General features: G+C 32.7%; 3 protein-coding genes across 3 annotated transcripts; 1 reads left to right on the top strand and 2 right to left on the bottom strand.

Annotated features, from left to right (window-relative positions):
* Positions 1-1,803: 1,803 nt before the first annotated feature.
* Positions 1,804-6,371, top strand: LOC129946989 (uncharacterized). The gene is made up of 3 exons (XM_056057376.1): positions 1,804-2,154; positions 2,424-4,453; positions 4,526-6,371. Exons 1-3 carry the CDS (start codon positions 1,804-1,806, stop codon positions 6,369-6,371), a joined length of 4,227 nt encoding a protein of 1,408 aa, XP_055913351.1.
* Positions 6,372-7,024: 653 nt separating this feature from the next.
* On the bottom strand, positions 7,025-8,221 carry LOC129946979 (uncharacterized). Its single transcript, XM_056057367.1, has one exon. It carries the CDS (start codon positions 8,219-8,221, stop codon positions 7,025-7,027), a length of 1,197 nt encoding a protein of 398 aa, XP_055913342.1.
* Positions 8,222-14,915: 6,694 nt separating this feature from the next.
* On the bottom strand, positions 14,916-15,693 carry LOC129942627 (uncharacterized). Its single transcript, XM_056051640.1, has 2 exons — positions 15,274-15,693; positions 14,916-15,206 (listed from the first exon to the last, which is right to left on the bottom strand). The coding sequence occupies exons 1-2, from the start codon at positions 15,509-15,511 to the stop codon at positions 14,998-15,000; spliced, it is 447 nt and encodes a 148-aa protein (XP_055907615.1). The 5' UTR covers positions 15,512-15,693; the 3' UTR covers positions 14,916-14,997.
* Positions 15,694-18,358: the final 2,665 nt, after the last annotated feature.

Below are 18,358 nucleotides of genomic sequence, written 5' to 3'. Positions count from 1 at the left end.
GATTTTTTTTCAGTTTTTCGAGAAAATCGTGGGCTAACCCTTGCCGAAAAAAGTAGTATTTTCAAAACTATTTCCCACCCAATCAAAATGCACATCAAAAGAAAGGTATTTAAATGCTCTACCTACAACTGCAAACCAAAATGTTATACGATCGCTCGTTTCCGAAAAATTAGTCAAAAAGTAAAATTACAGAATTTCGACCCAGCTCATCACAAATTATCTTTCGGTTGCTCTATTTCCTCAACCAAGCCTCCAAACATGATGCGGTTTTCACTAAAATACAGAGCATCGACCCACCTTTCAATTGATGCATAAATCACAAAAATGATTTTTTTTTCAGTTTTTCGAGAAAATCGTGGGCTAACCCATTGCCAAAAAAGTAGTATTTTCAAAACTATTTCCCACCCAATCAAAATGCACATCAAAAGAAAGGTATTTAAATGCTCTACCCACAACTGCAAACCAAAATGTTATACGATCGCTCGTTTCCGAAAAATTAGTCAAAAAGTAAAATTACAGAATTTCGACCCAGCTCATCACAAATTATCTTTCGGTTGCTCTATTTCCTCAACCAAGCCTCCAAACATGATGCGGTTTTCACTAAAATACAGAGCATCGACCCACCTTTCGATTGATGCATAAATCACAAAAATGATTTTTTTCAGTTTTTCGAGAAAATCGTGGGCTAACCCTTGCCGAAAAAAGTAGTATTTTCAAAACTATTTCCCACCCAATCAAAATGCACATCAGTAGGAAAGGGGGCACTCTAGTCTGGGAATTTTTTGTGGTTAGGAGCGCGTGGCAAAGAGGTCGGCAGCCTTTGTAGGTAGTGTTTGAGTCGTGGTGGTTGTGTATGTCTTATCAGTATTGATGTTTTGGGGTTAGGAGCGCGTGCCAGTGTGAGTTATAGAAATGTGTAATGGTGTTATCACAATATGTTTTTTATGATTCATTGTAATTTGTGGTTTGTATTTTGTTTAATGGGTTTATATGCCTACATACATATATAGTCTTCCATTCTTTTTTTTTCTAGTAAGAATACTTAAAGAATGTAAAAAAAAAAGAAACAAAATCTAATGTCCGATGAAAACATATTTTTTCGAACGCGCAGCTGTTCTATATTTTGTCATAAATAGAAACTGTGGTTTCATAAAAATATGTATGGGAATTTCACAGATAAGATGCGCAAATGTTCTATATTTTTGTCGTAAATAGAAATTGTGGTTTCATAAAAATATGTATGGGAATTTCACAGATTAAAGAAAATAATTATAATACAAAAAGACAAATATTGAACATGTGTCTTTATTTTGTTTTTATCAGAAATACTGTGGGTTAGAATACTTTAAAGAATGTAAAAAGAAAAAACAATTATACATGGGAATTATATTGTTTTTTTTTTTTTTTTTTTTTGTGGGAAGCTCATTCGTTCTATATTTTGTTCTAAGTGGTTTCATAAAATATTGACTTTATCTGTTTTTATCAGAATTATTGAGGTTTGAAATAATTAAAAGAATTTCAAATGTAGCAATCAAATATCCATTTGACTTAAAAAAAAATTGGTAAAGTAACATTTTATCAAAAAAAAAAAACACATATAGACATTAAGCTCAATGTCTATACTTTTTTCGTAAGTATAAGATCAGGGCATATTCAACTATTGAATTCAGTCACTCTTGACAAAGTAGAGAATAGCAAGTGGTAAATCTTAAAAAAAATTTAAAAAAAATTAAAAACAAAATGTCTTCAATTTTAAACAAAATAAAAGCGAACTCCAGGATCGTGAGCAAGCAATTGGTCAGCATGAAGAAGCTGACATTAAAAAAAAAATATGCGATTGTGGGTGCCAAGAAGTGCACCACGCGCTACGGACAGCAGCTGTGTCTGGAACTCAATGACTGTTACGTCTTCTTACCAAAAAGGTGTGCAGAGTCCTTCGGTGATGAGGAAATACGGGAGCTGCCTAAACTTTGTTTGGAGGTCGTAGCTCCTCACGAAGCAACATTCGAGATAGACTTTCATGAAAAAGAAAGTAGCACCAGCGATGACAGCAATATCAACAACAACAACAGTATCAATGAAAGCAGTAGCAGCAGCAGTAACAACAACAACTATAATAACAACACCAACAATCATAAAAAAGACGAGGAGGAGGTAATAAATAACTTTGTGCAGTCACAGAAGAGTTTATTTTACAACTCTTTGTATTAAAAAAAAAAAAAAAAAGGTTTTTTGTTAAAAAATAAAAAAAAAAAAATTAAATACAAATTTTTAAAAGTTTTTTTTTTCTATACCTGCTTGTTTGTTTGTTTCGAAGGATTGAGAAAGAAAGAGAATATTTTGTTATTACTCGCTTCTATTTCAAGCAATTAAGGTTTTTTTGTTAACTTTCACTCTTTTCTTTTTCACCCATTTGTATATAGCGATTTGAAATAATAGACGAAATGGTGACGAGGATTAAAAGGTTTGGTTTGAACGGAAGAAAAATCCAGTTCAAAATAAAACCTGTTCCTGAAAATAAGGAGCCTACTTCCTGGATAAGGGAAGGTTTGAACGGCATGTTCAAACATGCTTTGAAAGATCTGGATCCCCTTGATAAAGTGGGAATAACTTTTAGCGGAAAGAGTTTTTCCACCGAACGGGGTAGCGGTTGGATCAACTTTAAAGACTGTTCCGCCATTAAATTTAGCGACATTTGGGAGATGGTCAGTAGAATCTTCCAAAGTAATTCTACAGGTCTGAGCACTGATGATTTTAATCTAAGCATAACATCTGTGAAGCTCCCTTCAGGTTCTGGAAGAAAAAGATCTAACATCCATAACACCTTTGAAAAGGAATGCTCCAAAAGAAAGGGTATTGTATCTGTACACAATACGGATAACTTGTGCTTGCCTCGAGCGCTAGTCGTTGGCAAAGTATATGCCAATAAAGAAAGTGTGTTAAACAAAAACGCAATAAGAAGAGATATTGGGAAAATTCAGACAAAGAATGCCTTAAAACTAATTAATGAGGCACACATAAATATACCCCCTGAAGGGTGTGGCATTCCAGAATTAAAAATATTCCAACAACATTTAAAGGAATACAAAATAACGGTGTATAACCACGGAACAAAAGGGCGTGATATCATATTTGAAGGTGATAATGATGAGAAAAAAAAAATCAATTTAATCTACCATAATAATCACTTCAATTTAATAACGTCCTTAACTGCTGCATTTTGTTGCAGTTATTATTGCGAAGATTGCCATGAACCCTACAATATGAAGAGCAAACATAGGTGTCATAAAACATGTCCACAATGTCAAAACACACCTCCGTGCCCGAAAATTGCAAAAGAAATTAATTGTGTAGATTGTAATCGAAATTTTAGAGGGAAAAACTGTTTCGACAAACACAAGGCAGGCAACTCAAAAGGAAACAATATTTGTGAACAAGTCAAAAGATGCATACTATGTTTAAAAACATATAGTGGCAATCGAACTCATATCTGTGGCGAATACTACTGTAAATTATGTAGGAAGCACGTGGAAGCAGATCATTTGTGCTATATACTTCCCGATAGTAGATTACCTAGTTGTAAAGACACTCTTTACATTTTTTATGATTTAGAGAGTCGTCAAGAGAGAGTTATCGGTGAAAAAATCATATCTATTGCAGATGATACTTATAATACTCAGGTGAAAATACATGAGCCTAATTTGTGTGTTTTTAGGCAAAAGTGTTATGAATGTTTTGATATCCCGAATTTGGCCTTTTGTAATAAGTGCGGGCATTCATTGAACGTTGTTCAGGAATCTGAAGAAGAAGAAGAAGGAAACATTATCCCAAAATTCTTAAAACATATTCTGAATGTTCGACAAAAATTTAAAAACGTCATTGTATTAGCACATAACGGACAATCTTATGACCATCAATTTATATTAAATTATATACTGAATGAAACAAATTTAAGTCCGGAATTAATCATGCGAGGCAGTAAAATAATATTAATGATAATAGGAAATATTAAGTTTATAGATTCCTTAAATTATTTCCCGATGGCTCTCTCTAAGCTGCCGAAAACCTTCCAGCTATCGTCGGAATTGAAAAAAGGATATTTTCCTCATTTGTTCAATACAAGAGGAAATAGAAACTATGTCGGGAAGTTACCAGCCTTAGAATTCTACAGTCCGAATACTATGAAAACAGAAGAACTTGAAGTATTTCTAAAATGGTACGGAGAACATAAAAACGACATTTTTGAACTCCAACGTGAACTTTTGGAGTATTGCATCAGTGATGTCAATATCCTGACTGAGGCTTGTCTAAAGTTCAGACGTTTTTTTCTCATTGAAAGTAATATTGAGCCATTCTTAGAAGCTACGACTATAGCTTCTTCATGCAATCTGGTGTACCGAAGAAATTTTCTACAGTCGAACACTATTGGGTTAATACCCAAAAATGGATACAGGTAAATTGTTATTTAAATGAATACAATATCTAAAATAAATGTTAAAACAAATGTGTTTTTTCTCAATATCAGGTGCGTCGATAATCAGTCAACGGAAGCAATTAAGTGGTTGATTTTGGAAGAGCAAAGTCGAAAAATCAACATAAAACATGCTGCTAAAGGACGTGAAGCCATAATTAACGGAGTTAAAGTCGATGGTTTCTGCGAAGAAAATAAACAAGTTTTTGAGTTTCATGGTTGCTACTATCACGGTCATCCTGCTTGTCTTAAACATAAACGAGACGAACCTCTATCTGATAAAGAACAACACGATACGTTGAATTACAGATACGAGAGAACGTTGGCCAAAACAGCACGTTTGAGATCGTTTAATTATGAAGTGATCGAAAAGTGGGGTTGTGAATTTGAGACCCAACTTAGTTTTCTAAAAGATGAAGAGTTAAATTTCATAAACAATCACCCACTTGTACAGAATGCCCCGTTAAATCCACGAGATGGTTTCTTTGGAGGAAGAACTGGGAATACATTTAATTACTACAGGTGTAAGGAAGGTGAGCAAATAAAATACATTGATGTATGTTCACTATACCCCTGGGTATGTAAAAATGGGAAGTTTCCAGTTGGACATCCAAAAGTTCATACAAGTAATGATGATATTTGCTCTAATATGCAACTTGATGGTATCAATGGACTCATTAAATGTAAAATTCTACCACCAGAAAACTTATTTCACCCTGTCTTACCCCAAAAACAGAACAATAAACTAATGTTTTCATTGTGTAGAACCTGCAGCAGTGAAAAAACTAAGGAAAGAGTTTGTACCCATTCTGATGATCAGAGGGCCTTGTTAGGAGTATGGGTGATTGACGAAGTAGTAAAAGCTATTGAAATGGGTTATAAGCTACTAACTATAATGGAAATTTGGGAATACGATGTAATCCAATATAACCCTACTGCAGGTACTGAAGGATTATTTACCTCGATGATGAATAAATACCTTAAAATAAAGCAAGAAGCTTCAGGTTGGCCAAATATATGTTTATCTGAAGAGGATAAAAACAAATATATTACGGATTTTCTCGAGAAGGAAAAAATCAAGTTAGAATACTCCGAAATAACAGATAATCCTGGCAAGAGATCACTTGCCAAGCTGATTTTAAATTCTTTTTGGGGTAAATTTGGACAAAGAGAAAATCAACAAAAAACCTGTATTATTAATAATCCTTCAGATTTGTTTAATTTGCTTACTCATCCATCTATAGAAGTTTCACAAATTCTACCAATTAATGAAAACAATATTGTGATAAGCTTCGAAATGAAAGAAGAAGCAGTTGAAACTCTATCAACTGTTAATGTTTCTATTGCCGCATATACCACAACTCAAGCTCGCCTGAAATTATATAGCTACTTAGAAAAACTTCAGGAAAGAGTTTTGTACTACGACACTGATTCCGTTATTTATGTTTGTCGTCAAGGAGAATTCGATCCACCTACTGGAGACTTTATCGGTGATATGACAAACGAACTGGATTGCTATGGTCAAGGAAGTTACATTACCGAATTTGTAAGTGGTGGACCAAAAAATTATTCTTACAAAGTATACAGCACAAAGGATAAAAAAGAACACACTGTCTGTAAAGTGAAGGGTATCTTCCTCAATTATGAATCTTCCCAAAAAATTAATTTCGATTCAATAAAAGAAGCGGTTTTAAATTCTTCTATACAAGAAGATTCTGAAGAAAGTATTGTCATAAAATCTAAAAATATACGACGTACCATAGAACATCAGGTAGTTACTGTAGAAGAAGTCAAAACATATAAACCAAGAGCTGAAAAACGTCAATTTTTCGACGATCACAGTTCTCTGCCGTACGGATATAAAAGGAAAAAACCCAACCCACCTTCATCATCATCATAATAATCATTATAGTAATAAAAAGTCGCACTTTATGTAAATATTAAAATAAAAAAATAATTTAAAATTTTAAGCAAAAGTTTTTTTTGTTTTATTTGAAAATATTAATTACAATTTTTAGCTTCTTTAATGTATCTGCTCAAAAGATAAACATTCTGGAGTGCACATATTTTTCCATGATACCAACATTTCAAAGTTATATCCGGATAAATTCTTTTTAGTTCTTTTAAATTAGGACACTTATAGTTAAGATCTTCAAGGTTAATGACTTCAACATTTTCGTTATTAATAAGTTTTTGTAGCCAATGTTTCTTTTCTCTACCCTTGACGTAAACAACATTTTTAATTTTTTTTCGAAGATATGACTTAACTTTGCAAAAATCTGTATCTCCTCCATCCCAGGTAAAACCATGATGATACTCACGCAACCAATGAGCTTGTCTTTTGAGGTGTGACGGAAGAAAGTTAGAGTGAAATGGTGGAGTGAGTATGAAATGTTGGTGATATCCATTAAAAAGTACAGCCATTTCCTTTAAGATAAACTCATTGTTGACTCCTCTAAAACCTTGAAAGTCTACAAAACAGGTATCCATGTTTAGATCTGTTCTAAGCAAATGCACTTTTTCTACTGAAAAAATATAGATTATGACACCAATTTAAATAAGTTTGTTAACTTCTCCAGTCAATGGATTGTACTCGATTATGCGATCATGAAGTATTAAACAATACATAGTTGTTGAAGCAGGAATCGAAGTTAATGTTTTAAGTTCAATTTTTACATCCACAGGACCCGTTTTGATTGACTCATTTTGATGAGAACAATCAATAACCAGAATTGGGGCGATATCTTTAAACTCTTGTCGCGATAAAAGTGGATTTGATTGTTGTTGATAATACGATTGTTGAAATTTACTATACATTTCATAGAGAATAGCATATCGATCCAGTTTATATTTAACATTTAAATCTTCGCGAGGGTAAGATTCGGAATTTAAATGTACTTTTACATTGCTCACATCACAATGATCAAATATGCTAGCATCTTTATTTCGTTGATTTTTTCTATCAGTTTGTAGAGCAATGATAATATATCTTGGTTTCTCAAGCTGACTTGAAGTTTTAACTGTCCATACATGATCAGTGGTGGTTGGTAGTGTTGGATATTCGTACATTTCCCAATTTCGAAAATGAATTTGAATTGGATTTGATTGTATTTGTTTCAATAATGTAAGTTTATTCGAATCAGATAAGGTAATGTGTGGTACTCTCCACTGCAGTTTAAAAATCGAAAGTTTTAATTCTTCGTTGTCTTTAGAAAAATAAGCATTCTCATTCGATCGAGTACGAATTAAAATCAATTCATGTCTTGCATTTGTTATGATCTTTTTATAATCTTCAGTAAATCCTAACAGATATTTTAATTTTATACAAAAATTAAAAGTACCCGATGCAAGAGAAAAACTGCTACCCCCAGTCCATGATCCATTTTCCAAGCTCTTACTTTCATTTGCGTTTAAAGAAATATAATTTTTTAAGGTCGATGTTATTCCCACGTTTTTATTGTTGTCAATGTTTACTCCATTCAGTTCATATTGTATTTCTTCAAAAAGAAAAGCCTTTGCATTATTAGTTAATTTTCCTGCTGAAACAGTTCCATCTGCTTTTGTTAGACTCCCTTCTACATAAATATAGCTTTCACTAGGTAATATACATAAGTCTTGTTGTTGTATGGGAATACGTATTTCATCACTCGGATTGAAGGACTGAAGAAATGGTGAGTAACAATGGTACTCAAACTTAGATATGCTATTATCAAAGATGGGTCCTTGAGTAATATTTAATATATCGTTCATATTGTAAATTATTTTAATTTGAATCCCAGTGACAGAAGATAGGCTTTATTTTCAGGTGATAACTTAGGTGTTGACAGTGTTGATGTTTGGGAAGAACTAGTTAAATGGTTACCTTTGATATCTGTTAAATAATTATTGTAGATTATCATTATTCTAATATTGGGGTTAGATGTAATCGAACAGTTATTCTTTCTCCTCTAAAATTTATTAAGTCTCCGTTCTGGTCCACAAGTTTTAATGTTATAGTACTTATTCGTTTGACATTCACAGGTAGATAGATGACATTTTTTGGAACTTCAATGATTTTATACCCTGACCCTGTTTCTGGTGAGAATTCATGTATTGTATGCATAGGAGTATTATTAAAGTAAGAGCCAGTAATTATATTACACTCGACTCGTATTACATTTACCTTGTTTATGTCAACAGGTAAATCTGACAAATGAGTTTTTTTACCTTCTAGAACACGTTTACTGAAACCCAATAATTTTCCTATGGTTCTGTTCTTGTTGAAATATATGTTCTCGTTGCATTGGATTTGACATTCCATTGTGTTATTATTTGCTTCTATTTCAATAATAATGGAGGAATTTCGCAATAATAATTCTTCGGATATATATTCTGCAATAGCATCAATTTCATACGATCCTATTGGGATTTCAATTTCATATTCGCCCACATGAAACAAATTATTATTCGCATCAACATTCGGTATAGAGTTGTACGTGTGAAAATCAATCAATCCACAAACATAGTCTTTATCCAAGTTCAGCGGTGGAAAATATTCAGCTGATAGAAGTGAAGTTCTCCCGCTCAGTGTAAGTGTCATTGCCATGGTGATGAAAAACATAATGAAAGCCATTGTATATAAAACTCTTTATTTATTGAAAATAACATTCATATAAAAATCTTAAACATAAATGACCACAGTTAAAAGAGTCATAACCTTGGTATTTTGTATAATTATAATTAATTTTTTCACCCAAATAATTAATAATTTCAATAGGAGGTTGAAGATTTCCAAAACTATCAAAATATTCAATTCGGTTGCCTTTTTTATAAAACGCTACCCAGTGTGTTCCAGGACCAATTGATGAGTCTAGATTTACAATTCCACATTCGTTTTTCAAAGGTTTAGTTTTTGGTAAATTATCTCTCATGAAAACTCCTCGAAAATTCGGAATGAATTTCCTTGCAAAATTTCTCAAATCTATTTCATTTAATGCACGATTGGGCAGCGAACTTAGAAGTTTTTTGGCTGTGGATTTAAATAAAGTCCAAACCCTTTTCTATAAGGTTTAAGGTATAAGCCCTGGCCTACTGCAACGGATTCCATTTGTTGATTATGACGCTTTTTCTCCTCTAAATCTTTTTTAGCAATGCTAATATCGTTGACAGCTTTTGCTACGCCTGCAGCACCTCCCGTTAAAGCTCCAAGAGCTGAAAGTCCAGCAAACAACGGTACAAGAAATGGAATTACACCACCAATTTTCGGTACAGAAATAACTCTGGGTGTCTTAATTTTATTACTGTTTTTTCTTACTGTTTTCTTAGCAGATGATATGGCTATTTGGATTGCCTTTTCCAGATTGAAGGGTTTTTTACGTTTAATATTATTTCCAACAACTGTTATTATTTTTCTAAATGAGAGTTGCTTAGCATTTTTATCTAAATTTGACTTATTGTCGTTTTCTTTTTTATTTTTCGCTTTTTTCTTAGGCTTTTTGTCTTTATTCTTAGAACAACCCATACCGAATTTTGTTTTTGCCTTCAAAAGATTGGTAACCAATAGTGCGTTTGCCTTTTCACCTAAACTAGCGTCTCCGGATTTAACTCGTTGCCAAGCTTTTTCAGTTAAAATCCTATCGGCAATGTGTCGATCAGATGTATTTTTAAATTTAGAATAAGATATATCGTGTTCCTTGCACGCTTGATCAAGTAAATTAATTCCCGGATCCCCTCGAGCTAGACGTTGTCGGAGTTTTGTTCCAGGTCCACAGTATTGATAACCAGGTAAATGTAGTTCAAGAGGTAGTTTGTTTATTAAAGTATTTAATAAACCTTTTCCTTTCACAATGTTTCGTCGACTGATATATTTTTTGGAATAATCAATCATTTTAAATGATTATCTTAGCGTAAGAATGGTTGGATGTCATATGACACTTTTAAAATATAAACTTGTCATTTATAGGAAATCATTTAGTTTTAATTACTATGCGTTTCGTTAAACAACAATGCCAGTTACCAGTAATAAATATGGAACTGGCTAACAATATTGAAAGAAAAAAACATGGTAAACTATTCCCTCATAGTATAAGAGGGTTAATTACTGGTCCCTCAAATTGCGGAAAAACAAATGTCATGATGAGTTTGTTACAACATCCAAATGGATTAAAATTTGAAAATATCTATATATATTCTAAATCCTTACATCAACCAAAGTATGAGTTTTTACGAAAAGCCATAAAACCTATTAAAAATATGGGTTTCTTCACTTTTGCCAATAACAGTGATGTTATTTCACCCGAAGAGGCTAAACCAAATTCTATATTTATTTTTGACGATATTGCCTGTGAAAAACAAGACACAGTTCGAGTTTACTTCAGTATGGGACGGCATCATCATATTGATAGTTTTTACTTATGCCAGACTTATACAAGAATACCCAAACACTTAATTCGAGACAATGCGAATTTACTAATCATCTTCAAACAGGACGATATGAATCTAAAACATATATATAATGATCATGTTAATTCAGATATGACATTTAATACATTCAGAATAGTTTGTGCAGAATGTTGGAAGACAAATTACGGATTTGTGGTAATTGACAAGGATAGTCCTTTGAATGAAGGTCGTTATAGAAAAGGCTTTGACTGTTTTCTTAAGTTATAAAACAAATAACACTTTTGCTTTAATACCATATGTAAAGAAATGTTCTATGAGAACAGTACAGAGCAGTACAGTGAGCAGATAGTAGCAGTAAAAAGCAGTTCCACCCAGATTGAGACCCAGTATTCTTCAGTTAAAATCAGTAATCTCAATATCAAATTCAGTTTAAAATTTTTTGAACGATTCTTTCAACAACTTCGAAACAAATTAACAACTTGCCTCTGTAGGAAGAAATAAATGTTTACATTATGATGAATATAGATGTAAAACTTACAAAGGAATTAATTAAAACTACAGATGCTCTACGAAAGAAATACAAAGCTCTTAAGATCGGTAGGGAAGCTTACGAAACTCAAATTAAAGAAACTCTTAAACCTCTTACAAAACCACTAAACGAATTAGTAAAAAAATCAAATATCAAACAAGATCAACATAACCTTATAAATAGTCCTTTAAAGAAAATAAAACTCAATTTTGAACATCCTCAATCACAAGAAAATGATTATGATAACAAGAAACATTTTCATGAAGAATTCACCACCCTCAAAACTTCTATTGATGATGATGATGATTCAAGAATTTTTTCCGTTGATAGTAATACTACTCCAAAAAGAACAAAGAACAAGTCAAGCCATAGTAGCTTTGCAGAACGCTTGTCACAAAAACAATTTCATGACACCCCTAAAAAATATATAGATTTATTTCTAAATAATTCCAACACCCTTGATAAAACGTATGGTGTACATTCAAAAGATGGAAAAATGTACATCGGTAATAGTGAGTTAAACCTTATCGGAAAAGATATAGAAATTAAAAATAAAACCTTCGAAGGAACAAATGGGTTATATGAGCTTATATTTAAGAAAAACCCTGATAATCAAGTTTACACCAATGAAGATTTAAAAAACTACAGGACTATATTACATGACACTAATGCTCATAGAATTGATCATAATTCACAGAGACAAGTACACGGCAATAGAGGTTATAAGTATAAAAAAATTATAAGTAAATTATTCGGATTAACAACAAATACTTCTAATACTCTATCGCCATCATCTTCAACACTACAAATACCTTCAGGAAGTGGAATAATGCAATTATCAAATTTGAAAAAAGACTATATATTTTGGGATAATCCCAATGAACTAGTAGATCGATTGAGACTTCTAATTGGTTCACAACAAGTTGGACACAACAATCACTCTAACGAAATTATTTCAATCATTGAAGAACTTAAAGAAGCCAATATTATCGAATAATAATAAAAAAAAGATGAGTGTTGATAAATTTGGTCGTTTCTCAAATAGAACCCCACCCAGAGGACCAAGAGGAAAACAAGGAGAGCAGGGACCACCAGGTTTACAGGGAGAGCGAGGTTTGCCTGGACCACCTGGAGAGGGATTCCTCAAAACAGAAAGCGGAGATTACAACACACAATTTAAACGGTTAAAAAATGTTCAAGAACCACAAGAACAGGAAGACGCTGCTACCAAAAAAATATGTTGATGAAACATACGAACAACTTAAAGAATACATCCAATATAGAGTAGTTGACAAATTTGAGAAACTACTGTTTGACACAATTGATAATAAGGAAAAAAAATCTGAAAATAAAATTGAAGACAATTCTATTAGTTATTAAAACTTAAAACCAATCATTATATAACTTTAGTCTTTAATCTATCTCCTCAGTGTGGAGAACTCAATCATTATGTCTAACATAGATTTTTTATTAATTTTTGATGAAATTCTACAGTTTCTGAAAACAAATCATCATAATATACTAGAAGAACATCATGAAGAGCTTTTGAATTGTGTAATCTTTTTGAAAAGATTTATGAATGTATCTACTACAACATCAAAACATGGATGTCATTTCGATAACTGCCCATGGTCTTCAAACTTATGTAAAAATGGTCCAGATACATGCGCATGTTACATGCTTGAAAATAGACTGTTAAAAATAAAAAAACTGATGTCTTTGTATAAAAGATTGAAATAGTATGACTTAAACTTGTAGTTATTATATAGAAATATTTTAATTAATAAAATGCATGAACAAATACTTTGTTTTTATCATTCAATAAAAAGATGAGTCAGAGAAACGTTGTTGAAGAACTACATAAGCCTGCTCGAAGGAATTTTCCAAAAAGACGAGTAATTATTAAGGGTCTAGATGATTTATGGCAAGCCGACCTAGTCGAGATGGTTGTGTATTCACCCGAAAACGAAAATTATCGATATCTTCTCACAGTTATTGATACATTTTCTAAATTTGCTTGGACGGCTCCTATTAAAAATAAAACAGGAACGAGTGTCACTCAGGCTATGGAAGATATATTTAATAAAGGTCGTCACCCAAAAAATTTCCAAACAGATGATGGAAAAGAATTCTTCAATGCATCGTTTAAAAAACTTATGAAAAAGTTTCAAATCAATCATTACTCTACATTTAGTGTTCTCAAAGCTTCCATTGTTGAACGATTTAATCGTACCTTGAAAACTTGGATGTGGAAAGAATTTAGTTTAAATGGTTCATATCGTTGGATTGATATTATAGAACAACTAACAAAAACGTACAATAATTCCAAACATCGTACGATAAATATGAAACCATCTGAAGTCAATGCTGCAAATGAAAACATATTACTCTCCAAGATCTATAATCACATCAAAATACATATTACTCCAAAGTTTAAAACCGGGGATTTTGTCAGAATTAGTAAATACAAACATGTTTTCGATAAAGGATACACACCGAATTGGACCACAGAAATCTTTAAGATAGCCAAAGTGCAACACTCAAATCCAATAACGTACCTATTGGAAGATCACCAAGGACATCCCATTAAAGGAGGGTTTTATGAGCTTGAACTACAGAAAACTAAGTTCCCCGATACATATCTAGTCGAGGAAGTGCTTCAAAGAAAAAAAGATCGATTATTTGTTAAATGGCTCGGCTTTTCACACGATCACAACTCTTGGATTCCTATACCTAAAATTAATAAATAAGACACATCTTTTTGTAATTTTTTTTTAAATAAAAATCTTTATTGATATATACACTTATACATTTTTTTTTCTTAAGAGATATTCATATGGTATGATTGTTTTAATGATTTGAAATTCAGTAATTCGACATCAGATTTGTATGCGAGATCCTCCTTCATAAAGACCTCAACTTCTCCATTACTTAATACTCTCTCAGTTTCATATTCATGATACTCATAACATTTAATGCTTAGAGTGCGCAAATTATAATTGCTATCATACGAACATCGAACAGTTAGTGCCTTATCTTCATCAAACTCAAGCTTGAAATGTCTATAAAAAACATCCTTACTTTGTATAATTCCTGATATTTCAGTTTCTTTTTTAATTAAGTCTTGCCTAAAACTCTCGATTGCTTCCTCTACGGTTACTATTTTTTTCTCCTCCAAAATTGTATTTACCACCGTTCTTGCTGTTGTTGAAGTCACTGTTGCATCATTTTGAAATGATGTTGTATCGGTTGTTGTTGTTGTGGTATTAAGCAAATTTTTACCATTTGTAAAGGTTAACAAACGAAACGATAAACCTATCTGCACAGTATCATTATTAGGTAAACTCAAGGAAAAAGAGAGATTATCAGTTATGTTTGCTTGTTGCAAATTGATATCCACAGGTAATGGCAAAGTAGCAATTAATGAAGGACAAATTAAAAGCAGACATAAGACTGATGAGTAAAACAACATTTTAAAAAAAAGATGTTTGCTATCCAAAGGTTTGTCATAAACTAATAAACATTACACTCAAATTTTAAATTTTATAAAATTTTTATTCTATCTATATTCATCTCTCTTTCTCACATCTTTTATTCTTATCTCATTTTGTATATATTAAAATACATTCGATTGAAATGATGTGTCATGAACTCGTTCAACTGTCTCTATTTTTATGCGATGACTGTCTTTTTTCTTTTTAAGTTTTTGAGGTTCATTAAGTAATTCAACCTCACCAAATGGACAAAGCGATGGATATTCACCCTCTTTTCTCTTTACAGCATTCGAATGAGGTGTAATCGTTCCGATCAGTGTTAACTCCCCTCCTATAATATAATTTTATGTTTTATTCATTTCATTTTACTTTTTTTTTATGAAAACTAATATTCTCACCTAAAAGTTTAAACCGTACATGTTGCATAGATTGAAACTGCAACTTAAAACTCAGAATAGGCGAAACGGTCTCACCATTTCTAATATGAAACAAAACGCATTCGCTTCCATATTCTGGCTGTAGCATCAATTTTAATGTGTCATTATAGAATATTACATCCGTAAATTTTATGTCCAACCATCCAGATTCACAGATACAAAATGTTTCTCCTTCCCTTAATCTTTCACACCAAAACATATTATTTTTTCTACTTCCCCCAATTAATGTTCTCTATATCAGAGCTGTTCTAAAAATAAAAACACTTAAGCAATCATTGCTAGAATATACATTTTTTTTCTCACATATGTATGTAGACATATAAACCCATTAAACAAAATACAAACCACAAATTACAATGAATCATAAAAAACATATTGTGATAACACCATTACACATTTCTATAACTGGCACGCGCTCCTAACCCCAAAACATCAATACTGATAAGACATACACAACCACCACGACTCAAACACTACCTACAAAGGCTGCCGACCTCTTTGCCACGCGCTCCTAACCACAAAAAATTCCCAGACTAGAGTGCCCCCTTTCCTACTCACATCAAAAGAAAGGTATTTAAATGCTCTACCCACAACTGCAAACCAAAATGTTATACGATCGCTCGTTTCCGAAAAATTAGTCAAAAAGTAAAATTACAGAATTTCGACCCAGCTCATCACAAATTATCTTTCGGTTGCTCTATTTCCTCAACCAAGCCTCCAAACATGATGCGGTTTTCACTAAAATACAGAGCATCGACCCACCTTTCAATTGATGCATAAATCACAAAAATGATTTTTTTTCAGTTTTTCGAGAAAATCGTGGGCTAACCCATTGCCAAAAAAGTAGTATTTTCAAAACTATTTCCCACCCAATCAAAATGCACATCAAAAGAAAGGTATTTAAATGCTCTACCCACAACTGCAAACCAAAATGTTATACGATCGCTCGTTTCCGAAAAATTAGTCAAAAAGTAAAATTACAGAATTTCGACCCAGCTCATCACAAATTATCTTTCGGTTGCTCTATTTCCTCAACCAAGCCTCCAAACATGATGCGGTTTTCACTAAAATACAGAGCATCGACCCACCTTTCAATTGATGCATAAATCTCAAAAATGATTTTTTTTCAGTTTTTCGAGAAAATCGTGGGCTAACCCTTGCCGAAAAAAGTAGTATTTTCAAAACTATTTCCCACCCAATCAAAATGCACATCAAAAGAAAGGTATTTAAATGCTCTACCCACAACTGCAAACCAAAATGTTATACGATCGCTCGTTTCCGAAAAATTAGTCAAAAAGTAAAATTACAGAATTTCGACCCAGCTCATCACAAATTATCTTTCGGTTGCTCTATTTCCTCAACCAAGCCTCCAAACATGATGCGGTTTTCACTAAAATACAGAGCATCGACCCACCTTTCAATTGATGCATAAATCACAAAAATGATTTTTTTTTCAGTTTTTCGAGAAAATCGTGGGCTAACCCATTGCCGAAAAAGTAGTATTTTCAAAACTATTTCCCACCCAATCAAAATGCATATCAAAAGAAAGGTATTTAAATGCTCTACCCACAACTGCAAACCAAAATGTTATACGATTGCTCGTTTCCGAAAAATTAGTCAAAAAGTAAAATTACAGAATTTCGACCCAGCTCATCACAAATTATCTTTCGGTTGCTCTATTTCCTCAACCAAGCCTCCAAACATGATGCGGTTTTCACTAAAATACAGAGCATCGACCCACCTTTTAATTGATGCATAAATCACAAAAATGATTTTTTTTCAGTTTTTCGAGAAAATCGTGGGCTAACCCATTGCCGAAAAAGTAGCATTTTCAAATCTATTTCCCACCCAATCAAAATGCACATCAAAAGAAAGGTATTTAAATGCTCTACCCACAACTGCAAACCAAAATGATATACGATCGCTCGTTTCCGAAAAATTAGTCAAAAAGTAAAATTACAGAATTTCGACCCAGCTCATCACAAATTATCTTTCGGTTGCTCTATTTCCTCAAACAAGCCTCCAAACATGATGCGGTTTTCACTAAAATACAGAGCATCGACCCACCTTTCAATTGATGCATAAATCACAAAAATGATTTTTTTTCAGTTTTTCGAGAAAATCGTGGGCTAACCCTTGCCGAAAAAAGTAGTATTTTCAAAACTATTTCCCACCCAATCAAAATGCACATCAAAAGAAAGGTATTTAAATGCTCTACCCACAACTGCAAACCAAAATGTTATTCGATCGCTTGTTTCCGAAAAATTAGTCAAAAAGTAAAATTACAGAATTTCGACCCAGCTCATCACAAATTATCTTTCGGTTGCTCTATTTCCTCAACCAAGCCTCCAAACATGATGCGGTTTTCACTAAAATACAGAGCATAGACCCACCTTTCAATTGATGCATAAATCACAAAAATGATTTTTTTTTTTTCAGTTTTTCGAGAAAATCGTGGGCTAACCCATTGCCGAAAAAGTAGTATTTTCAAAACTATTTCCCACCCAATCAAAATGCACATTAAAAGAAAGGTATTTAAATGCTCTCCAACAACTGCAAACCAAAATGTTATACGATCTCTCTTTTCCGAAAAATTAGTCAAAAAGTAAAATTACAGAATTTCGACCCAGCTCATCACAAATTATCTTTCGGTTGCTCTATTTCCTCAACCAAGCCTCCAAACATGATGCGGTTTTCACTAAAATACAGAGCATCGACCCACCTTTCAATTGATGCATAAATCTCAAAAATGATTTTTTTTTCAGTTTTTCGAGAAAATCGTGGGCTAACCCATTGCCGAAAAAGTAGCATTTTCAAATCTATTTCCCACCCAATCAAAATGCACATCAAAGGAAAGGTATTTAAATGCTCTACCCACAACTGCAAACCAAAATGTTATACGATCGCTCGTTTCCGAAAAATTAGTCAAAAAGTAAAATTACAGAATTTCGACCCAGCTCATCACAAATTATCTTTCGGTTGCTCTATTTCCTCAACCAAGCCTCCAAACATGATGCGGTTTTCACTAAAATACAGAGCATCGACC

The sequence above is a fragment of the Eupeodes corollae genome, chromosome 1, assembly GCF_945859685.1.
Source record: "Eupeodes corollae chromosome 1, idEupCoro1.1, whole genome shotgun sequence".
NCBI classification, from domain to species: domain Eukaryota; kingdom Metazoa; phylum Arthropoda; class Insecta; order Diptera; family Syrphidae; genus Eupeodes; species Eupeodes corollae.
The sequence above is the reverse complement of the archived record's forward strand: the minus strand, read 5'-3'. Positions and strand labels throughout refer to the sequence as shown.